The sequence below is a fragment of the Ovis aries genome, chromosome 6, assembly GCF_016772045.2.
Source record: "Ovis aries strain OAR_USU_Benz2616 breed Rambouillet chromosome 6, ARS-UI_Ramb_v3.0, whole genome shotgun sequence".
Classification (NCBI taxonomy): Eukaryota; Metazoa; Chordata; class Mammalia; order Artiodactyla; family Bovidae; genus Ovis; species Ovis aries.
This window is the reverse complement of record NC_056059.1, coordinates 25,319,217-25,343,837: the sequence shown is the minus strand read 5'-3', so window position 1 is coordinate 25,343,837 and position 24,621 is coordinate 25,319,217. Positions and strand designations below refer to the sequence as shown.

Genomic DNA, 24,621 nt, shown 5'->3' with positions numbered 1-24,621 from the left:
TTATGCATATCAAAACTATAATCTTATAAATAAGCTAATTTTATCTTTAGAAATGATTCAGTGTTCTATAAACTTGAGTTCTTATCAATATTGTGTTACTACACTGTTTAACAAGACTCTAGTCAGAAACCATGCCTCTGTCCTGAGGAATCACCATCTGTTTTCTGATATGCGCTCTGAAATGCCAAATGCCCATGGCTAGGGCCCTGGGTGTGGAGGACAGAGAATATGTAGGATTCCTGTGTCTGATAGAGCTCAGGGTGTGAGCCTGCTCTCGATGTTCAACGTCTCTTCTTTTACTGGAAAAGGTTTTATGTGGAAGGTTGTGAGTCATGGCTTATAGAGTTGCCCACCCTCTCATAGCACAGACTTAGGCCAACTGTGCCAACATCTCTCCACTTCGTTTTTAGGGGCTCCCTGAGACAGGCAGTCCACTATGTACGACAATTCTGCAGAGACTCTGTCTCTAGGATGATGCCAATAAATGGAAAGTTCATGCTTTGCAGTGAGACAGAAGAGATTTGAGACCTATCTCTACCATCTGAGTGTTTTTTCAGGCTTCATCTACAAGCTGGATACAATCACGTGTACCTCCAAGTGTGGCTGTGAGAATTAAATGAAGAAAACAAAGAAGAAAGAAGAAAACAAACTCATACTCAGGCACAGAGCTGTTTTTGTTTTATTTTTTGCTTACTTTTTGCAGATGCAGGCAACTTTTGGAACCCCAGGAAAGTTGTAGGTGTAGCTCACCCTCTAGTACAGAACGGGCAGGGAACTAATGTCATGAATGCTATATCCATTTTCCCTAGGTGGTCATTGAAGCCCAAGGACTGGAGGCATTAATTGCAGCCACTCCTGATGAGGGGGAAGAGAACCTTGACTCCTATGCTGGCTTGTCAGCTCTCCTCTTTGATGTTCAGCTCAGACCTGTCACTTTTTTCAACGGATACAGTGATTTGATGTCCAAAATGCTGTCAGCCTCTAGTGATCCTATGAGTGTGGTGAAAGGACTTCTTCTGCTAATAGATCATTCCCAGGTAATTCAGTCTTCACGTGAATACTGAATATACTAGTCACATTTTATACACATGGAGGATACAAGATAAAGTTCCACTCACCTTGGAGCTAACATTCTAAGCATCCGACCCTCTTGGCATTATTGTCCTTTCTCCTTACCTACAGAAAAATGGGTTTTCTTTTGCCTGTATTATCTGATTAAGATGTCTTCTCACTGTTGAGGCAAAAGAGGAACTACTCAACGTGAGTGTAATATAATGTCATTATATCTCAGTAAAACTAAAAGCGGGGGAAGGAAACTGATGTGAACAGAAAAAACTATGGAGAAAATAACTTAGGATTCAACAGAGGACAGGTGGCCTTATTTCTTTCACTTGGCTTTCTTGGGTACTAAGATGATATTTTTTTCTGAACACAAGCACTGAACTACAAGCTTCATTAAGTTACTGATGGCATTTAACATGATGACATTAGTAAAGACTCAAGTAGTGCGTCCTCTCTACCATATCAGTAGAGGCACAAGCAAGCACTGAAACCAACTACATATTTAATGGACACTCTTTGCCCCACATTCTCATCTTCACAGAACCTTACAAAGGTCCATTCATTGTTAAAGAATAAGAGTGCTTTCATTCACTTGACCTGCATTCTTCAGAATAGTTTTCAATTTTCTTCATTCCTAAATCTTGCATTACTATACTAAGATATGACAATAGTATATTCCGTGTGGTAAGATTTAGGTGATGAGGTTACTGTAGGGTGGGAGTGGTCTGCCTCATGGAATTTTCTCAGAAACAGAAGAGGGTTAATCTGAATAACCTTTGAGTTTGACTGTGTTTGTTGTTTAATTTTTTTTTCTTTAATGACTTGGACATTTCCTGTCTTACTAAGCATAGCAATATAAAAATGGAATATTTGCTAAAAAGAGGATCTTATGAAAAATCCTTAAAGTGATCACTTGCACTCTAACTTGTATTTTTGAGTTGAAGAAGTATGAGGAGATTGGATTAAAATGTACAGACTATAGGACTTGCTGGGGAAGTTTGCTTTTGTGGTTTATTCAGAAGTAATAGCCTAGGTTTGACTTTTGCCTCCACTAGTTACCTTCTGGAATGGGTAAATTTAACTCAGATAATCATTATATCTACTACTGTGGGCGAGAATCCCTTAGAAGATATGGAGTAGCCATCATAGTCAACAGGAGTCCAAAATGCAGTACTTGGATGCAATCTCAAAAACGACAGAATGATCTCTGTTCATTTCCAAGGCAAACCATTCAATATCACAGTAATCCAAGTCTATGCCCTGACCAGTACTGCTGAAGAAGTTGAGGTTGAATGGTTCTATGAAGACCTACAAGAGCTTCTAGAACTAACACCCCAAAAAGATGTCCTTTTCATTATAGGGGACTGGAATGCAAAACTATGAAGTCAAGAGATACCTGGAGTAACAGGCAAATTTGGCCTTGGAATGCAGAATGAAGCAGGGCAAAGGCTAATAGAGTTTTGCCAAGAGAATGCACTGGTCATAGCAAACACCCTCTTCCAACAACACAAGAGAAAACTACATGTGGATATCACCAGATGGTCAATACCAAAATCATATTGATTATATTCTTTGCAGCCAAAGATGGAGAAGCTCTATACAGTCAGCAAAAGCAAGACAGAGAGCTGACTGTGGCTCAGATCATGAACTCCTTATTGCCAAATTCAGGCTTAAATTGAAAAAGTAGGGAAAACGACTAGACCACTCAGGTATGACCTAAATCAAATCCATTACAATTATACAGTGGAAGTGAGAAATAGATTTAGGGAACTAGATCTGATAGAGTGTCTGATGAACTATGGATGGAGGTTCGTGACATTGTACAGGAGACAGGGATCAAGACCACCCCTAAGAAAAAGATATGCAAAAAAAGCAAAATGGCTGTCTGAGGAGGCCTTACAAATAGCTGTGAAAAGAAGAGAAGCAAAAAGCAAAGGAAAAAAGGAAAGATATACCCATTTGAATGCAGGGTTCCAAAGAACAGCAAGGAGAGATAAGCAAGCCTTCCTCAGTGATCAATGCAAAGAAATAGAGGAAAACAATAGAGTGGGAAAAACTGGAGATCTCTTCAAGAAAATTAGAGATACCAAGGGAACATTTCATGCAAAGATGGACACAATAAAGGACAAAAATTGTATGGATCTAACAGAAGCAGAAGATATTAAGAAGAGGTGGCAAGAATACACAGAAGAACTGTACAAAGATTTTCATGACCCAGATAATCACGATGGTGTGATCACTCACCTAGAGCCAGATATTCTGGAATGTCAAGTCAAGTGGGCCTTAGGAAGCATCACTACAAACAAAGCTAGTGGAGGTGATGGAATTCCAGTTGAGCTGCTTCAAATCCTGAAAGATGATGCTGTGAAAGTGCTGCACTCAATATGCCAACAAATTTGGAAAATTCAGCAGTGGCCTCAGGACTGGAAAAGGTCCATTTTCATTCCAACCCCAAAGAAAGGCAATGCCAAAGAATATTCAAACTACCGCACAATTGCACTCATCTCACATGCTAGCAAAGTAATGCTCAAAATTCTCCAAGCCAGGCTTCAATAGTACATGAACCGTGAACTTCCACATGTTCAAGCTGGTTTTCAAAAAGGCAGAGGAACCAGAGATCAAATTGCCAACATCCATTGGATCACTGAAAAAGCATTAGAGTTCCAGAAAAACATCTATTTCTTCTTTATTGACTATGCCAAAGCCTTTGACTGTGTGGATCACAATAAACTGTGGAAAATTCTGAAAGAGATGGGAATACCAGACCACCTGACCTGCATCCTGAGAAATCTGTATGCAGGTCAGGAAGCAACAGTTAGAACTGGACATGGAATAACAGACTGGTTCCAAATAGGGAAAGGAGTACGTCAAGGCTGTATATTGTCACCCTGCTTATTTAACTTATATGCAGAGAACATCATGAGAAACGCTGGGCTAGATGAAGCACAAACTGGAATCAGATTTCTGGGAGAAATATCAATAACCTCAGATATGCAGATGACACCACCTTTATGGCAGACAGTGAAGAAGAACTAAAGAGCCTCTTGATGAAAGTGAAAGTGGAGAGTGAAAAAGTCGGCTTAAAACTCAACATTCAGAAAACGAAGATCATGGCATCTGGTCCCATCACTTCATGGGAAATTGTTGGGGAAGCAGTGGAAACAGTGACAGACTTTAATTTTTTGGGCAAAATAAAGTCAAAGTCACTGCAGATGGTGACTACAGCTATGAAATAAAAAGATGCTTACTCCTTGGAAGGAAACTTGTGACCAACCTAGACAACATTAAAAAGCAGAGACATTACTTTGCCAACAAAGGTCCATGTAGTCATGTATGGGTGTAAGAGTTGGACTATAAAGAAAGCTGAGCACCGGAGAATTGATGCTTTTGAAGTGTGGTGTTGGAGAAGACTCTTGAGAGTCCCTTAGACAGCAAGGAGATCCAAGCAGTCCATCCTAAAGGAAATCAGACCTGAATATTCATTGGAAGGACTAATGCTAAAGCGGAAACTCCAATTCTTTGTTCACCTGATATGAAGAACTGACTCATTTGAAAAGACCCTGGTGCTCTGAAAGATTGGAGGTGGGCGGAGAGGAGATGACAGAGGATGAGATGGTTGGATGGCATCACTGACTCGATGGACATGAGTTTGAGTAAACTCCCAGAGTTGGAGATGGAGAGGGAAGCCTGGTGTGCTGCATTCCATGGGGTTGCAAAGAGTTGGACACGACTGAGCGACTGAACTGAACTGAATTGAACTGAGTTACCTCCTGTGTACTCTTGGAAAGTTACTTCATAGCTTTATATCAGGAATTCCTACACATAAAGTGAGATATTTGGAACAGATGATTCAATTTTTTATTAGTTTTGTTCTTTGGTGGATAACTCGAGTATTTTGATATGTTGGGTTTTGCTTATGAAATCAAAGATTTTAAGATCTGTAAGTGACCTGAAGTATCAGATTTCCTAAAAATCCACCCAAACGTCAGTGGTTGCAACTAGAAATTAATTCCCTTTCTTTATTATTCTTCATAACAGTTCAGGATAGCTATATATAACAACAACAAAAAAAACTTAATTTAGGGTAGTTTGACCAAATAGTTTGATTTTTATCATGTAAAAGATATTTATAAGTAGATAATACAGGGTTGATATGGCAACCCTAGGTATTATTAGGTTTCAGGCTCTTTTTCCATCTTTACTTGTGGCTTTTAACCTCATCTTGCCACCTCAAGATTCTCAGATGGCTGTTGTACTTCCAGCACTAATTTCTCATTCCAGGAAGGAAGAGGGAAGGGTAAGGGGCAGCAGAGTCTGACTCTTTTCAAGAACTATCCTACAAGCCTTATCTATTTCTAAAAAAGAAAACCATCTGCAAATGGAAGTCCTTTGTTGTGACCAAAACTGTGTCATATGGCTCTCTCTAGCTGCAAGAGAAGCTGATAAAAATAGTTTTTTTGGTGGTTGTACTGACACTCTGAACAAAACTGTGTTTCTGTTACTATGAATGAAAAGAAGGAAACCAGCAATGCCTCTAATACCCCTTAATTCTCAAAATCACACATGAAAAATTGTTCCCAAATTAATCAGAGAACTGCACATCATTACACTGCATATTTCCATTAAAGTACTACCTGTGGGAGATAATCTCTTTTTTTAGTTGGAGGGCTGTGGTGGGTCTTCGTTGCTGCATGTGGGCTTTCTCTAGGTATGCAGGCTTCTCACTGAGGTGGCTTCTCTTGTTGTGGAGTGCAGCAAAACTAGGCACACAGACTTCAACAGTTGCAGCACGTGGGCTCAGTAGTTGTGGCTCATGGGCTTACTTGCTCCACAGTGTGTGGGATTTTCCCAGACCAGAGATCAAACCGATGTCCCCAGCATTGCAAGGTGGATTCTTAACCCCTGGACCACCAGGGAAGTGCTGGGGAAATGCATTCATAATGAAAGAATCTCTGAAGAAGTCCTAAGAGTGCTGAGAAAGTAGTTCACAATTTAAGATGCAGGAATAATAACAGTTCAATATCATCTATATGTACTCACCTTCCCATCAGCAATGCTTAATGTCTAAATCAGATATTAAACTTGATGCAAACATAAATAGTAATCTAGACCAGGGTTGGGAAACAATTTATATAAAGGGGGAAAAGTAAATAGTTCAGGCTCTGTGAGACATATGGTCTCTGCCATTGTAGAGTGACAATAGCTATAAATGATATATTAACATATGAGTGCATCAGTGTTCCAATAAAATTTTATTTACAAAAGTTGTCAGTGGGCCAGGTCTGCCTGCAGTCCATCATTTTCCAACCCCTGTTCTAGATTATCTTTATGGTTTTTCTTTTTTAAAAACAATTTTTTAATTGAAGTATAGCTGATTTAAAATGTATAAGTTTCTACCAAACAGCAAAGTGATTAAGTTATTGTATTTTTTTTTTATTAATTAAGCTAGGGCACCACAGACATATTCTAAGAGAAAGATCTTCACTTAGCTATTAAACATAGCATAGTGACAGTGTATTTTAAATTGAAGTATTTTGCAGATCTCAATTTATTATAGAAATGAGCTGTTTGAGTCCCTGGCTCTGCAGAGCACTCCAGTAATGCAATTCCAGCTTGAGAGGCACATACCACTCTAGGTCAAGTGCTGACATTGAAGGAAATTTTGGCAGTTGAGGGATGTCACAGCCACCAGGGCAGATGGAATTACTCTGTACTCTCTCTCTCTGTTTTGGCTAATTGGATTACTCTTCAGAGAAGGATGTTTGATAAAGTCAGATTAATAGGGGGATCCTCTTTAGCCAGCAAAGAACATACTTTCCTGAATGGAAGCAATGGGATGAGTTATCAAAACATGGGTGTCTGAGCTATAAGAAACACCTTTAGTACCAAAAGTAAAAGATCAAAGGGGTCCTATTAGCTACAAATACAAAGCTCCAGTATCTTGTTCTTCTAGTTCATGGACAAGAATTAAATATGCACTCTGAGTCAAACAGGACGTAAACCTATTGCTGTTTAGTCACTAAATCATGTCCGGCTCTTTTGTGATGCCATGGTCTGTAGCCCACCAGGCTCCTCAGTCCACAGGGTTTCCCAGGCAAGAATACTGGAGTGGTTTGTCATTGCCTACTCCAAGGGATCTTCCTGACCCAGAGATTGAACCCAAGTCTCCTGCCTTGGCAGGCGGGTGCTCTACTGCTGAGCCACCAGGGAAGCCCATACATCTGTACTTTATCTTTTTTTTTTTGTCATATTTCTTAGAACAGGCCTCCTTGCACAGTAAGAGACAAGTGAGAGTTATGATTTTGTGATAGTCATGTATGGTAGTAGAAAAGTCTTCCCACTAGAGACCATCTGGATATTCAGTCTAGCTCCACAGGTAGACTTCAAGCCTCATTTTTCTTTTCAATCTTCAGATATAATGCCAACCATGGAAGATTTGTATGGAAATGAAATGAGATATGAAATATAGAGCTTCAAGGGGCACAACAGATACTCAAAAACCATTCAGTTCAGTTCAATTCAGTTGCTCAGTCATGTCCGACTCTTTGCAACCCCATGAATCGCAGCACGCCAGGCCTCCCTGTCCATCACCAACTCCCGGAGTTCACTCAGGTTCAAGTTCATTGAGTCAGTGATGCCATTCAGCCATCTCATCCTCTTTCATCCCCTTCTCCTCCTACCACCAATCCCTCCCAGCATCAAAGTCTTTTCCAATGAGTCAACTCTTCATATGAGGTGGCCAAAGTACTGGAGTTTCAGCTTCAGCATCATTCCTTCCAAAGAAATCCCAGGGCTGATCTCCTTCAGAATGGACTGGTTAGATCTCCTTGCAGTCCAAGGGACTCTCAAGAGCCTTCTCCAACACCACAGTTCAAAAGCATCAATTTTTCAGCGCTCAGCCTTCTTCACAGTCCAACTCTCACATCCATACGTGACTACTGGAAAAACCATAGCCTTGACTAGACGGACCTTAGTCGGCAAAGTAATGTCTCTGGTTTTGAATATACTATCTAGGTTGGTCATAACTTTCCTTCCAAGGAGTAAGTGTCTTTTAATTTCATGGCTGCAGTCACCATCTGCAGTGATTTTGGAGCCCAAAAAAATAAAGTCTGACACTGTTTCTACTGTTTCCCCATCTATTTCCCATGAAGTGATGGGACCAGATGCCATGATCTTCATTTCTGAATTTTGAGTTTTAAGCCAACTTTTTCACTCTTCTCTTTCACTTTCATCAGGAGGCTTTTTAGTTCCTCTTCACTGTCTGCCATAAGGATGGTGTCATCTGCATATCTGAGGTTATTGATATTTCTCCCAGCAATCTTGATTTCAGCTTGTGTTAGCTCTACTCATTTTACATCCCTCAAAAATTAGAACCACTGTGTTGTGTGATTTAGTCGCTTTCATGAAGAAAAGAGTGGTTTGTCCTTCTACTGGTGTCAGTGGTCTATCCTGAACATATTCCTCTGTGATTATATGTAAGAATTTTTCTTTGATCCCTTTGTGTGAGAGATGTAATCTCCCCAGCAATCCAAGGCTCTCCTCAAAACCCACACTGCAGTGGAAATGCTCTCTCCCCACAAAAGTCACATTGTCTAATAGCCGTGAAATGTTCTTTCCCATGGTGCATGGTGTGTTTTGAGATCCACGTAATGTATGGTCAGTGGGAAAACCAAAGTCTACATCATAGACCTCTGCTGAGTTGGGTGGACTAACAAGATTATAGCTTTCAAATTGGAAATATAGAATATGATGCAAAGAAAGAAATACTTCTGAGGCAGGGCACACAATAGGGCCCATTTGGAAGCAGACACCATCATGGTACAAATGCAGAATTTGTATCTTGGTTCTGTAGTTCATAGGCATGGGTTACAATTTGAACATGATTACTTGGGTTTTTTCAGGATAATTTGTGTTCCTTCATACTAGTTATGATGCCCAAGACAACCTCTGCATCCTTCCACAATGCCATTTTGTTTTAGACCTAATGTAGCAGTAGATATCCTTAGGGCTGTCTCCTAATGTGTCCCGAGCTCTGTGTCAAGAATCTCATGTTTTCATCTGAATGTCTTTCAGACCAAAGGTAGTTTCATGCCACAATCAGACTTTTTTAGTAAACCTAGTTCTATGACTGAGATTCTTGCCACTCTTTTTGGAAAGTTGGAGAAAATCCATGGAGATCAATGACCAACACAATCCTCTCTAGAAATTAAAATTGCAGCATTAATAGTTGATGAAAGCGTGGTTTGTTTGGTCTGAGGAGGGCAGCTACCTAAAGAAGTTAGTCATGCTGCCAGTTGCCATGAACCTAAGATTTTTGGAGGAATATAAAAATTAAGAGTACTGAGCCTTTTTCGAAGAACTGTGGTCATTTCCAACATTGTCCCTGGGCAATCTGATTCCAACCCAGCTGAAGAAGTTTTCAGCAAACATCACTTCGTCTAGTGTACACAGAAATTGCAAGGCTTAAAAGGTATATGCTGGCAATCAGTATAAAACAACGGGCTTCAGACAACTACAAAGTTGCTGAGGATGGACTATGTTTGTACATGATTACTGTCACTCTGGAATATGCTGTGGGGTTCATGTTGATCTTTTTTGTTATATTGATGTCATTCCAAACATCAAACAATAGGGTATTAAGGCTTAGTTAAGTTACCCTGCCTTTCTTTCCCAGCTTTCCTTTCCTAGGCAATTCGTAGAATTTGTATACTGCACCAGCAGTTTTTATCTTTCCTTACATTTGCCAGCAAGATGCAGTTTACTTTATTTGACACAGCACATAACTACAGAAGTGCTAAAGGACTTCTGGAAATCATTTATCCCAGCCCTCATTCCCACCCCAAAGCCAATGCTGGATTTCCGATGGAGATGGCTTCATTTTTCCTAGTCTGGTGGCTCTCAAATTTGGGTACATCAGAATCACATGAGGGCTTGTTAAAACACAGATCCCTGGGCACCACCCTCAGAGTTTCTAATTCAGTAGATAGGGAGCTTGCATTCCTAACACGTTCCATAGATGCTCCTGCTACTCATCCGAGAACCACACTTTGAGAACCATATTCCTCCCAAAGTGAGGCAACGATTGAGAGAAAGCACCCTTCTCAACTGACACTTTACATCTTTATTATTTCAGTTGATTACCCAATGTAACATTATCAGTAATCTACTTCCAGTGATCAAGATTAGAATCTGTTTCCTAGCCTAGAGAAAGACTTCAACAGTAACACAACTCCAGTGGCATTGCAGGAGGAATGTGCTATTAGAAAAGGGCTGGCTGAATTGTGCTGCCGCTTCTCCTCCCCTCTCCCTTCACCTTCCCCTTTTCCCTCCTCCTCCTTCCCTTTCTCCTTCTAACTATTATTGCATATTTTTGTTTCTAGGAGCTTCAGCTGCAATCTGGACTTAAGGCCAATATGGATGTTCAGGGTGGTCTAGCTATTGATATTACAGGTGCCATGGAGTTTAGTCTGTGGTATCGTGAATCTAAAACCCGAGTGAAAAACCGGTAAGCATATGTACAGTACTCTACGAAAAGAACCACAGATATTTCTTTTTTAATTTTATTGATGTATAGTTGATTTACAATGTGAATTTCTGCTGTATAGAAAAATGATTCGGTTTTACTGAACATATATATGTTCTTTTTCATATTCTTTTCCATTATGGTTTATCATAGAATATTGAATATAGTTCCCTGTGCTATATAGTAGGACCTGGTTATTTATCCATTCTATATATAATAATTTGCCACTTCTCATAGCAAACTCCCGGTCCTTCCCTTCCCCATCCCACTCCCCCTTGGCAACCGTGAGTCTGTTCTCTATATGCAGAGATATGGTTTTGAAATTCTTTAACCTTCCAACCCCTCGAAATCTATGCTTTCTATTTGTAGTCATTAAATCAGAGTAGGAAGTAACCACGGGAGTCATCCTTACCATAGATCCTTATGAGCAGGTAGGTATATAATACAACTTAGAGAAGGATCTGCTTGCTTTTAAAGACATCTATGGACAGCTTGCCCAGTGGGTGAGACATCCATCTTCTCTTGGTATTCCACTTTTGGTTCAGTTTAGTTGCTCAGTCGTATCCAACTCCTTGTGATCCCATGGACTGCAGCACGCCAGGCTTCCCTGTCCACCACCAAGTCCTGGAGCTTGCTCAAACTCATGTCCATTGAGTTGGTGATGCCATCCAACCATCTCATTCTCTGTCATCCCCTTCTCCTGCCTTCAGTCTTTCCCAGAATCAGGGTGTTTTCCAAGGAGTCAGTTCTTCGCATAAGGGGGACAAAGTATTGGAGCTTGAGCATCAGTCCTTCCAATGAATATTCAGGACTGATTTACTTTAGGATTGACTGGTTTGATCTTCTTGCAGTCCAAGGGACTCTCAAGAGTCTTCTCCAACACCACAGTTTAAAAGCATCCATTCTTCAGTGCTCAGCTTTCTTTATGGTCCAACTCTCACATCCATACATGACTACTGGAAAAACCATAGCTTTAACTAGACAGACCTTTGTTTTGCTTTTTAATATGCTGTCTAGGTTGGTCATAGCTTTTCTTCCAAGGAGCAAGTGTCTTTTAATTTCACGGCTGCAGTCATAAAATAAGCAGGGTAACAAAATATTCCACTTTAGTAGTTGACAATGCTGTCAGAAAACTTTACTTTTAAGCAAATTATTTTAGCTTATCCCTCTAGTTGAGATTTAAAATCTTTCTTCTTTTGCTGTCTTCAGTGGAGAAAAATAAAAAGATGATCACTTTTGTGAAAAATCTAAGTCTTAAATATTCTGAGTCCTTATATGTATTTATCAGTGTTCATTTTTCTAAATAGAATTTTCTCAGGTCCTTTAGCTTTTTTAATTGACCCATCAGATCAAATGAAAGCATTTTATTTTGACCTTAAAGCATCTTTGAACTAGCATTATAATCAAGATAATTTTTCTTCTGTTTGTTATAGCATTGAAGAAAAGAAAATGAAATTGATTTTTACATTTTTGGATATTTAAAAATACAGTGGGGCAGAAGTGAGATAGGAGTGCTAAAATTAGATTTTTTAAATCTATTTTGAACGATGGGTGAAAGAATTGAGAAAAATCAAAAGGTAGCACACTTAACATGAAAGATGAGCCTCAGGGTTACTGAAAGGAACCAAAGAATGAGAAATGGGAGAAGCTTTCAGAGGGATAAGCAATGTAATTTAGGGCTTCCCACCAAATCAGTCATTTTTCTTGTCTTTCTGATGTATTTTCTGGATAGAAGTTTTCCAAATTAAACTGAGTTGAATTATTTGCAGAAGGAAGTCAACAACAGCAATGCCAAAAAAATAGAAAAAAAAAAAAAAGCTGGCTTTTTGAAAGGGACACAATATCCCTGATTGTCTGCCAGTGTCCACATTATATCCAATTCACCTTCAGTGTACCATTTGCTCATTTAAAGATGGTCTAAGCCTTTGTTGAGTGTAAGATGCGAGAAGGTATGGTAAAGGGTTCAGGGATTTAAATGCTACCACCTCAGATGCAGCATGCTTGGGGCTGGTGCATGGGGATGACCCAGAGAGATGTTATGGGGAGGGAGGTGGGAGGGGGGTTCATCTTTGGGAACGCATGTAAGAATTAAAGATATTAAAATTTAAAAAATAAAAAAATAAAAAATAATAATAATAAAAATAAAGCAAAAGGAAACAAAGAAACAAACAAAAAAAATAAATGCTACCACCTCTGACCTACTTTTCACTGGCAATGGCAGCAAGTGTGCTGTGAGTAGGACAGCAAGCATTAGTAGGTCTATCAAAAGAGTGAAGCGTACAACTCAGATTTCATCTGAAGTCTGCAATTAAATTAGAGTGGTCCCAGAGGTAAGCCTTCTACTAGAATTGCTTATCCTCTTCATTTCCCTCCAAGACTTTATCCTACTCAGTCCAGTCTGTCTAGGTGATCATTGGAGAACCTATGATATCTGTCCTTTCTGAGCCATGCAATGTACATGCTATAGGAATTGTTCTTCATGATACTATATATTTTTAAAAAAATATCTTGGCAACCATAGACTTCTGTCACCAAAGACCTTTTAGAGAAAGTAATGAAATGAATTAAAATAACTACATAGAAGCCAAAAGAGAGATCGGTACCAAGAAAATTGTTGTAAACATCAGCTGTCTTCTGGGTGGGCTTAGATTTTAAGATAATCAGGTATTTCTGACTTTCTGAAAGGACCAGATCCCAGGCATCTTTTCCTCTTGGCTCTTGGTATGCCCTTATCAAACATTAATGTCAGATAGACATTTCATTTCCACATTTAGAACTGAAGGCTGGGAGAGGACTCAGAGGTAAGGCAAATTTTCACTGGCCAATTCCTAGAACTATCCAGGCTCTGGATAATTCCAACAGAATTCTAAGCAAATTTAGGTCACCTTTCCAGTTATCAATGTCAGAAATTCAGACCCTATGGTCTGTTAGTTCGGCTCAGTTAAATGTGATTCATGGATTCTTTTGCTCAATTTTTAGGGTAAGTGTGTTAATAACTGGTGACATCACGGTGGACTCCTCTTTTGTGAAAGCTGGCTTGGAAATTGGTGCAGAAACAGAAGCAGGCTTGGAGTTTATCTCCACGGTGCAGTTTTCTCAGTACCCATTTTTAGTTTGTCTGCAGATGGACAAGGAAGATGTTCCATACAGGTAAGAAACAGGACTTATGGAATGTTCCAGGGACATCAAGAGTTCACCAGGAACTTGCACCCAATTTTGAGCATTCCACAGAAATTAAAGGAAAATGGTAAAACCCAGTGAGACATGAATTTTCTTTAAATGAGTAAAGAATAATTGATAAGACTAAAAAAAAAATGACAGTTTCTAGCAGGCCAAGAAACTATAATGACAAGTTCATTTGATTCTGGAGATAATATCATATTCTAGCCCAGAAATAATTTATCAAGGCAACAAAGAGATTTGACTTAGTGTACGTTTCCACATAGTTTCAGCAAAAACACTAGATGCATGTTTTCTATCAGCTGTTTTCACAGTTTTCTCTTGGCTAGAAAGCTCAAAACAGAACATCTGACAATCATTTACCATGGCTTAAAAGCCCGAATGAATTCACAAGTTTTATGTAATCCATATAACAGCAACTTGACCTGGTTTAAGTTTTGGCTCAAGCTTAAGTGTTGGGGATTTTGAATTTTAAAAAACATGCTTTTATTAGAGTACTTGTGTGTGCATGCGCAGTCTCTCAGTTGTGTTCAACTCTTTGTGACCCCATGAACTATAGCCTGCCAGGCTCCTCTGTCCATGGAATTCTTCAGGCAAGAACACTGGAATGGGTAGACACTGCATTCTCCTAAGGATCTTCCCAACCCAGGGATCAAACGCAGGTCTTTTACATTACAGGCAGATTCTTTACCATCTGAGCCACCAGGGAAGCTTCCCTGAGGCTATAAAGCAGTTACTAATTTATGTTAACTTATGTCTAGAATGGACTTCCCTGGTGGCTCAGATGATAAAGAATCCGCCTGCCAATGCAGTAGACCTGGGTTCAATCCTTGGGTCAGGAAGAGCCCCTGGAGAAGGGAAAGGCTACCCTCTCTAGTATTCTTGCCTAGAAAATCCAATGGTCAGAGGAGCCTGGCGGGCTACAGTCCGTGGGCTCACAAAGAGTTGGATGTGAATGAGCGACTAACACACACACACACACACACACACACACACACACACATCTAGAATAAACCTCCATTAACACATTAAAAAGAAAATCAACCTTCCAGTGGTCAAAATGCAGTGACCAGGAGCCCAGGCACAAGGCTAACTGATCTGGTTCCACATTTCACTTGGCCCAGAGCTCTGGGGGTGTTTCCCTCTCAGCATTGTTGGCTTAAATCCAGATGGATTTGCTCCTTACTAAAAGGGGTGTACCCCAAAGGCAGGGCCCCTGGAATGAGGGATGGGGGACATAGCAAGGCCTAGAAAGCTTAGCAGCATCTCCAAAACTCTGAGAGGCATTTGGTCCTTCATGCCAGAAAAATGAGTGGCAGGACTCTCATATCCCAGGCCTGTGAAGTGTATCTGTTTGTGGGCAACAAAATGGGAAGAAAAAAATCACCCCACTCATGGGAATGAAAGCTTTGGTACTGTCGTCCTTTCTCAGATGGCTTTGACTCAGAAGCTTGAAGTGTTCATTCAATAACTGGGCTCTGATGGGTGTGCTGTGACTTTAATGTGTGTGTGATTTTGTTATTGTTTTTATGCAGGCAATTTGAGACAAAATATGAAAGGCTGTCCACAGGCAGAGGTTATGTTTCTCGGAAGAGAAAAGAAAGTCTAATAGGAGGATGTGAATTCCCGCTGCACCAAGAGAACTCTGACATGTGCAAGGTGGTGTTTGCTCCTCAACCAGAGAGTAGTTCCAGTGGTTGGTTTTAAAACTGATGGGGGCTGTTTCACTAGACTCCATCTCACCGGAAGGGATACGATGTGACATGCCTAAGTATTGCTCTCTGAGAGCACAGTGTTTACATATTTACCTGTATTTAAGAGTTTTGAGAAACGTGATAAAAAACCTCACATAATTAAGTTTGGGCCTGAATCATTCGATACTACCTACGGTGTCATTCTGAGCCAATCTATGTGATACTTTTAGTAGCATTCAAAGTTTTCCTGCATCTCTCTCAAATTACGTTTACTATTGTGAAACTAGTTCTGCCCTAAAAAGAAACTATTAAAAAAAAAAAAAAGACATACACACACTCAGGGGAGTGCAATTTTGTTTCAAAAATGTTCAATCAGTGTATGAAGTCCTTGGTAAAATCTTACATGGCTTGTCTCTACCAAACATGCCCAGTCAGGAAAGTAGACCTTTTTGTTGCTGTTTTTAGGGGGCATGAGGGAAAAGGGACATGACTTTTAAAGGCTTCTGTCAACCATGTTCAAGAGTTAATATTTATCTCTTCTATTGTTAGTTTTATTGAGCATTGAGGTAGGAGGTACACAGAATTGGCACGTACCATCTCACTTCTCTGCGGGCCACATAGATTGCTAGAAGAAAGCCTGTCAGTCCTCTGCCTTCTGCCTTACAAAAATGTCAGACTGAGCTTACCAGAATTAGAAATATTAACTTCAGGAACTCCATTTGACTTTTTTTTTGTGCTGCCTCTCTTTGAGACTTCAGTATGGTCCACTGTCCTTTATAAGGAAGATCCTCAAGTATTCATCATTTTTTTATCTTTCAATCAATTGTTCTGTGGTAGGAGTTCCAATCTGTTGGACTACAATCTACAAAAGCTGGGAGAACTTTATAATACTTTAAGAAACCGATGGATTTGGATTCTAAAATATGAAATCAAGGAAAGAATGTCTCTATCTGTACAAATTAAAAGAAACATTATAAGAGACATCTCTTATGCCTCATGTATTAGCAGGTGGGTTCTTACTACCAGCTATCAGTACTTTACTCTTTTTACTGTTGAATAATGTCCCATTATATAAATATGCCATTTATCAGTTGATGGACATTTGGATAGTTTTCACCTTTTCATATGTTAACCATTTTCAAGTATTTATTAATAAAACAGACGCATGTATTAGTGACAGGATCCAAACAGATAATAGGTGCTTACTTGTCCATGAAACACACACACACAAAATGGAAGTTTAAGTAGCCCACCATTAGTTGTAAATTTAAGATGAAATGTGATGAAATAAATATATGGAATTCCTACTGAATTGCTTTTGTCTTCTATTACTTAGTTGTTGTTCAGTCGCTAAGTCATGTCCAACTCTTTGCAACCCCATGGACTGCAGCACACCAGGCTTCCGTCTTTACTATCTCCAGGAGTTTGTTCAGACTAGTGTCCATTGAGTCAGTGATGCCATCCAGCCATCCATTACATTGAGCACCATATTTGTCTGTTACCGTCATTTTCTGAGCACAGATACACATACAACTGAGCCTCTACAGCTCTGCGGAATAGGCCAGGTGCTCTAATGAGTGGTCAGAATCCTTTGGAAAATACACTGCTGAAAACAGCAGCAGTCAGAAGCTCTTAAAAACAAGCTCTAAGCCCAGTTTTTTAAAACTTTGGACCAGCACACTTATTGTGGTACTGAGAAAAGAAAAAAGACTAAAAACCAGGAGGGTTTTGGGGGATACTGGTAGTGGTGGTGGCATTGGTCTTGGAGGAAACATTCTGTAGAGATACTGTTGTTGCAGCTAAAGCAAGTTGATGCAGAGCACTGAGCTCAACATGTTGTGAGCTAAGAAACCTCGGCCATGTGAGGCTTGGCCCATCCCAGCTACTTCTGTGATAACAGCCTGTGTGGTGTGTGTGTGTGCGGGCTCAGTCGTGTGCAACTCTGCGATCCCACGTACGGTAGCCCGCCAGGTTCCCCTGTCCGTGGGATTTTTCAGGCAAAAATACTGGAGTGGGTCGCCATGACCTCCTCCAGGGGATCTTCCAGATCCTGGGATTGAACCCACATCTCTTACCTCTCCTACACTGGCAGGCGGGTTCTTTAGCACTAGTGACCAGTATTTGACTCTTTTTATGGTTGAATAATATTCCATTATATAAATACACCATTTAACAGTTGATGTTCATTTGGGTCGTTTTCACCTTTGGTTATTATGAGTAATTCTGTTATGAACTTTTGTGTACAAATTTTTGTGTGAGCATATGTTTTTATTTCTCTTGGGTATATGCCTCATAGTAGAATTGCTGGGTCAAATAGCAATTCTATGTTTAGACTTTTAAGAATTGCCAAATTGTTTTTCACATGACTACACCATTTTACATTTCTACCAGCAGTGTATAAGGTTTCTGATAGCTCCCTATCTTCAACAACAATCTTACTGCCCTTTTAAAATTATAGCCATCCTAGTGGATGTGAAGTGGTACCTCACTATTGTTTTGATTTGTGTTTCCCTAATGACTAATGATGTTGAGCATTCTTCAGTGCACTTTCTAGCCACTGCATATTATTATGTTCTTTGGAGATATGTTTATTCAGATCCTTTGCCTTTTAAAAAATTGGATTATTTGTCTTTATTATTGAGTGGTAAGGATTCCTTGTATATTTGGGGTGTAAGTCCCTTGTCAGATAAATAATTTCTGAATATTTTTTCCATTCTGTGTGATGTCTTTTCCCTCTCTTGATAATGTTCTTTGAAACACAAGAGTTTTTAATTGTAGTAAAACGCAAGTAATCTATTTTTTCTTTTGTTGCTTGTACTTTTGGTCACATCCAAGAAACCACTGGAAGTCCAAGGTCACAAAGATTTACCCCTATGTTTTCTTCTAAGAGTTTCATAGTTAGCTCTAAATTAAATATTTGATCTAGTTTGAATTAACCTTATACATATGATGTGCAGTAGGGGGTCCAAATTCATTCTTTTGTATGTGGACACCTGGTTGTCCCAACAGCATTTGTTGAAAGTATTCTTTTTTTCCCCACTAAATTGTCTTCTTTGTTGAAAATCAATTGACTGTAAGTGTAATGGCTCACTTCTGAATTGTCAGTTTTATTCTATTAATCTGCATATTATCTTTATTCCAGTAGGATAGTCTTTTGATTGTTGTTGCTTTATAGTAAGTTTTGAAATTGTGACCTGTAAGTCCACCTACTTTGTTCTTTCTCAAGATTGTTGTGGCTATCCTGAGTCCCTTGAGTTTCCATATGAATTTTAGGATTTAGCTTGTCAATTTCCACAAACACAGCTGGGATTCTGATAAGAATTATATTGAATCTGTGCATCAGTTCAAGAAGTATTACCATCTTAACAATATTATATCTCCTGATCCATGAATGTGAGACACTTTTCCACTTACTGAAATCTTTTAAAATTACTTTCAACGATGTTTTGTAATTTTCAGAGTATAAGTTTTGCACTTCTTTTGTCAAATTTATTCCAAGTGTTCTGTTATTTTTGAGCTATTGTGAATGGAATTGTTTCTTACTTTCATTTTCAAATTTTTCATTGCAAGTGTATAGAAATGCAATTTTTTGTATTTGATCATGTATCCTGCAACCCTGCTGAACTCACTTGTTAGTTCTAATATCTTATGATAGATTCCTAAAGATTTTCTATATAAAAGAGCATATCATCTGTAAATAAAGACTGTTTTGCTTCTTCCTTTCCAATATAAATTGCTTTAATTTTATTATTGCTTAAATGCCCTGGCTAGAACTTGGAACCTGAACATTGAATGGAAGTAGCGAGTGTGGACATAGCAAAGATGGTGGTACTAGCGATGATGGTGGTGGGGGTGAGAGCAATGAGGGATGATAACCCCAGAACGTGGAAGGAGGGCTCAAATCACTTGGTAAAGCTCCAGTTCTATTTTCACTAATTAATTTACTTTAAAATTCATAAAAACTTATTTGAAAGCTTAAAACATATTAAAAATAGTCTAAATAGTCTAAATACAGGGGAGGAGGGACAGAGTTCAAGATGTCTATCCTGTCATTGGGCTTCCCACGTGCTTCAGCTGGGAAGTTGAAAGTTAAGAGTCTGTTCTGGACTCAGGTTGATCAAATATTCACTGCACTTTCTGCATTAATTTAGTTGTCAATTAAGACAGTGGGGACAGCAGATGGGTGGAACCGGCAGGTTGTGACTTGAAATTCCAGGTCTACAGTCTGTTGGTTGAACGATCTGGGGCATATGACTCTATTTGTCCTCTTTAGAATAGGTATGATAATCCTATTTCACTGGGTGGTTTGAAGAATTCCTTGAGATAATGAATGTATATAGTGCTGAGCACACAGTGCTGTGTTTAGTCACTCAGTCGTGTCCGACTCTGCAACCCCATGGACTGTAGTCCACCAGGCTCCTCTGTCCATGGGATTTCCCAAGCAGGAATACTGGAGTGGATTGCCATTTCCTTCTCCAGGGGATCTTCCCAACCCAGGGATCAAACCTAGGTCTCCCACATTGCAGGCGGATCCTTTACCGACTGCGCCACCAGAGCACACAGTAGCATCTGATAAATGTTATTTTCCACTTTACTTAGTACTGTTTTTAGTATTAGAGATGTCATGAGCAATGTTCTCAGTCATCAGTGATCAGTTTCAACAAAATGATATTTGTTTATACTTTCTACCTCTGCCTTCCATCTAGTGAGATAACACAGTGGTCACACTTCTCTAACTCAATGGCCAGGGTACCTGAGCCTCTCGTGTGCGGCATCCAGGAGAGTGGGAAGCAGGGAGGGCGGTTTGGAATAAGACCACATGATCTCTTTCCCTTTCTTCAGCTACTGCTTAACCAGGATTGGCTTCTCTTGTGTATCAGACTCCTTTCCTATCCAGGACTTCTAAACCCCCAAGATGGAGTCAGGTCTGTTTGCAGCTTGAGTGTGCAGACAAGCAGTTCACACTCACAGAGCCTACTGCATGATTGCATATTCTATTTGATGAGGTTAGAGAGGAGCATAAAAGTTGATATCAATAAAAAGTCCACCATTGGAGGTACATTAACTAATCATTTACCTTCCATAGTGGGGTTACCATTAATCTAGAATGAGTTAGTAATCCTTTGCTACTCTCCTATTAATAAGAGTTTAATTTGTTCACAGTTGACTTGGAACATCACATAAACCTGTATGCTATTTTCATCCTTCTATTTTTACTAAAAAGATTCCTGCCATAATCTTCTAGGATTACATGTAAAAGTTTGGACCTTCTCTTTCCAGAATAGGCTTTAGATTATATTACCTGATTCCTTTGTTAGTGAAAGTGAGTCACCTCCATTCTGTTTTGGGTTACCTATCCCCACTTTTTTAAACTTCTCCCACTTAATTTGCTTGAAGATCAACCATGTAAACACAGTCAAAAGTAAGATTTCTGTGTGAGGTGAATTAAATTATTGAGATACGAAGAGATGTTTGTGAGTGAAGATGTTCTAATATATTCCCCAATTATGGAAGAAGACATCAGCTTTCCAATAAAATCTGAGAGGACCTTGGTGAAGCCAAAGCACTTATGGGATGATCAGACAGTTCCCAAGACTTAATTAGTTGTACTTCACCAAAGTCTTCCACAGTCTCCCAGTTACCCTCATGATTCATCATTTTATCAGAACCTCTTAGGCACCAGGCACTGCTCTAGGCACTTCATAGGTGGCCTATAATTTCATCCTCAAAATGATCCTATACGGTAGAAACTGTAATTATACACCTTTTCTGTATGGAGAACTGAAGCACAGAGAGACTCAGGCCCTTGTGTAAGATCTCATAACCAGTAGAGAACACAGGATTAATCCAGGAGTCTCATTGTCCTCTGCTACCTACCCAGGATTCAATCTGAGCTCCTAAGTCTGGAAGTGAGTTTCCTCTCCACACTCAAATTCAACATTTCATTCCAGCTTCAACCACATGACTCTTCACAAACAGCACCCCTCATGTTCCTGCCACATATACTCTCCAAACACACCAACATCCAGCTGTTCAGTTCCTCGTCTCTCACCCTTCCTTCTGCCCAAACGAATCTCCCCAAGCACAGCTTCCATCATACTTCCTGTGCGTAGAAGCTGCCAATGACTGAGCCACCTGCTTGCAGGTACACTTGGTACGTCTGCCACCCACCTGGGAATTAAAAAGGGTGAGCTTCTCAAGCTTAGATCCACACTTGGAGAGCCTTGCCCTAGAAAAAAAGAAGATATTTAAAGTCATAAGAAGACTCCCAGTCTCTTCTAAAGTTTACAAATGGGGTGTGTGTGTGTGTGTGTGTGTGTGTGTTTAGAAAGTGGAGTTGTTGGGTGGGGGAGGGGTTGAAAGCAAGTGTTTGTATTTTAGCAGTGAATATGTATTTCAGCAAATCACAAGGCACTTCTCATCCCTCAGTCTTCAGGATAATTTTATACAAGTGAAGTGCTAAAATATGAAGTTTCTAAATAAGGTGTTTGCATGTTTTGGGGTAGATGATAGGGAGATATCTGTGTCAAAAGTGTTAAGATTATTCATGACCTTTTATTAGAGGACTTTGTCTCAAGGAAATCATCAGACATGCTTGGAAAGATTTGTGTTCAAAGATGTTCATGGCAGCATTATTTTCACAGCCCCAAACCATAAGAACTAAGTGCTTAAAATATGAGATTAAGTAAACATGGAATAAGAAATAAGATATAGATGTTAAAAAACATTCCTTTAAAAATATTGGAAGTTAAGGAGGTAGGTTTATAAATGTATGGAAAAAATAAACTACAAAATAGCATGTAAAGTATCAAATACACTTGTAAGTAGTAATATTTGTTTCTGGAGGTATTTTGCTTAGTGATTAAGAATTTTCCTGCTTTTTAGTTTTTAGATTATTTTTACATTTCTAAATTTCCTTCAAAGAACATGTACTATTTTTATAAACAGAAGATATCCCAGTAAGTGGTTTGAGCATTTTTAAGCAAAGTGTATAGGAGTGAACTTGAATTTTTCAGTAGCAAATGTGCTATAATTAAGAGGTATATTGTAGTAGTTTATATTTCTTTTTTTTTCTGTTAGTAGTTAGTATTTCTTGAATGCAACTATAGGCTAGGAGTAATATGCATTATCTCACAATTCTGTCTTTATAATAATATATGATATGCCACATATTATATGTATATTATAATGTTATCCTATAATCCTCTATCTAGGGTTTGTTTGTGTGGAATATACATACGTGTATAATAAAACCTGTTTTCACTCGCTATCCAGTGGTACTGAAGGTATATAAGCCTTCAGGGATGATTATACTCAAGGGGCAATCTGTTGATTGGAGCAGAAAAAAATATATGTAAGTTTTGGCTGTGTCTTTGATGACTATCTTTTCACACCACTTCTGTGTGAATAAACTTCCTGTCAAAGGGCTTGGGCCATGCTACTGCCCGACATGCTCCTCTCCTTACTGCCCTTCAACAGCTTCCTGCCCTCTGCACAACTAAACTGCTGCTTCACTTTCAGTCTCTTGCTATTGCGCTGGTTTTCTGCTTCTCTTCACACCTAGCCCTCTTTGCGCCATGCCTGCCCCATGCTGGGTTGCTGGCATGGATCTCCTCTTTGCAGCCCTTGGCCAGTTTCCTCTTTCAATCTCCATGCCTTCGACAAGGCTTAGACTAAAGAGCTTCATCAGCGCATCAGGCATTCTCACCATGTTTAAAGGCTTCCTGAAATCCTAACCTCTTCGTGAGTCAGAATGCCTGGCATATAGCAGACATTCATTCATTCCTAAAGAACATTAATTCCCTCCATGCCAGAAATACACTAGTGAGATTCTACCCTCTGAGATTCCAGCATATGCTCAACACAGACATAAGGCACACCCAACAAATCTCTTTTTTGTTTATTGGAGTAGAATTGCTTTCCAATGTTCTGTTAGTTTCTGCTGTACAGCAGTGTGAATCAGCTATACGTATACATATATCCCTCTTGAACCTCCCTCCCCTCCACATCCTACCCCTCTAGGTCATGGCAGAGCAGTGACCCGAGCTCCTGGTGCTATACAGCAGCTTCCCACTAGCTAGCTATTTTACACATGATGGTGTATGGTGTATACATGTCAATGAACAAATCTTTATAGACCATTCTCATTCTAGATTTTTTCTAGAATCTTTGACCTAACCTACACTAGTCTAAGAACTAGCTTTAAAATTCCTTCTTTAAAAAGTATCTGTTGAAAGGAAAGGAAAATGAAAGTGAAGTCGCTCAGTTGTGTCCAACTCTTTGTGACCCCATGGACTGTAGCCTACCAAGCTCCTTTGTCCATGGAATTTTCCAGGCCATAGTACTGGAGTGGATTGCCATTTCCTTCTCCAGCGGATCTTCCCGACCCAGGGATTGAACCCAGGTCTCTCACATTTACTGTTGGATCCACCAGAGAAGTCCAAAGCACTCCTTATTTAGGATGGTGGTTAAAACAAGTCCCTGAATTATTTGACACTCTTTCCATTGAGAGATGGGACTATGTTTCTGCCCACTGAAATCCGAGCTATGTGAATGCTTGTCAGATAGAGTAAAAGTGATGCTGTCTCACTCTGAACTAGGCCTTGAGAAATGGGCAGTGTCTGTTCCTGTCTCATCGGATACTCATTTTTGGAACCCAGCCACCATGTTTTGAGGAAGCCCAAGCAGTCCAGGGTTCAATCCCTGGGTTGGGAAGATCCCCTGGAGAAGGAAAAAGCTACCCACTCCAGTATTCTGGCCTAGAGAATTCCATGGACCGTATAGTCCATGGGGTTGCAAAGAGTCAGACACGACAGAGAATTTTCACTTTCTGATCACTTTCCAAGCTGTCCATGGAGAGGCCCAGCTGAAGAGGAACCGAGGCTCTTGACTGGCTCCAACTGAACTCCCAGCTGACAGCTATTATCAGCTTTCTAGTCATAGGAATGGGCCGTTGTGGAAGTAGATTCTCCCTAGAAGTTGAGCTGATATGAAAAGCAGAGCCAAACCTTCCATGCTGAGCTCTGCCCAAATTGTAGACTTACAAGTTAAACACATGAGTTTTGTGTTTTTTAAGCCACTAAGTTTTAGGGTGGATTGTTATTCAGCAATACACAATGAGAACAATGGTTCTGGACATATGCAATGAATCTGCTTTAGGAG

General features: G+C 39.7%; 1 protein-coding gene across 1 annotated transcript in view; it reads left to right on the top strand.

Moving 5' to 3' along the window:
- MTTP (microsomal triglyceride transfer protein) overlaps nt 1-19,192 on the top strand; it is a 56,310-nt gene extending 37,118 nt beyond the window's left edge. The window contains exons 15-18 of the mRNA XM_042251207.2: nt 810-1,037; nt 10,443-10,567; nt 13,565-13,735; nt 15,301-19,192. Coding sequence (XP_042107141.1) covers nt 810-1,037; nt 10,443-10,567; nt 13,565-13,735; nt 15,301-15,472 — 696 coding nt within the window. The 3' untranslated portion in view covers nt 15,473-19,192. The remainder of the gene's footprint in view (nt 1-809; nt 1,038-10,442; nt 10,568-13,564; nt 13,736-15,300) is intronic.
- The last annotated feature ends 5,429 nt before the right edge of the window (nt 19,193-24,621 follow it).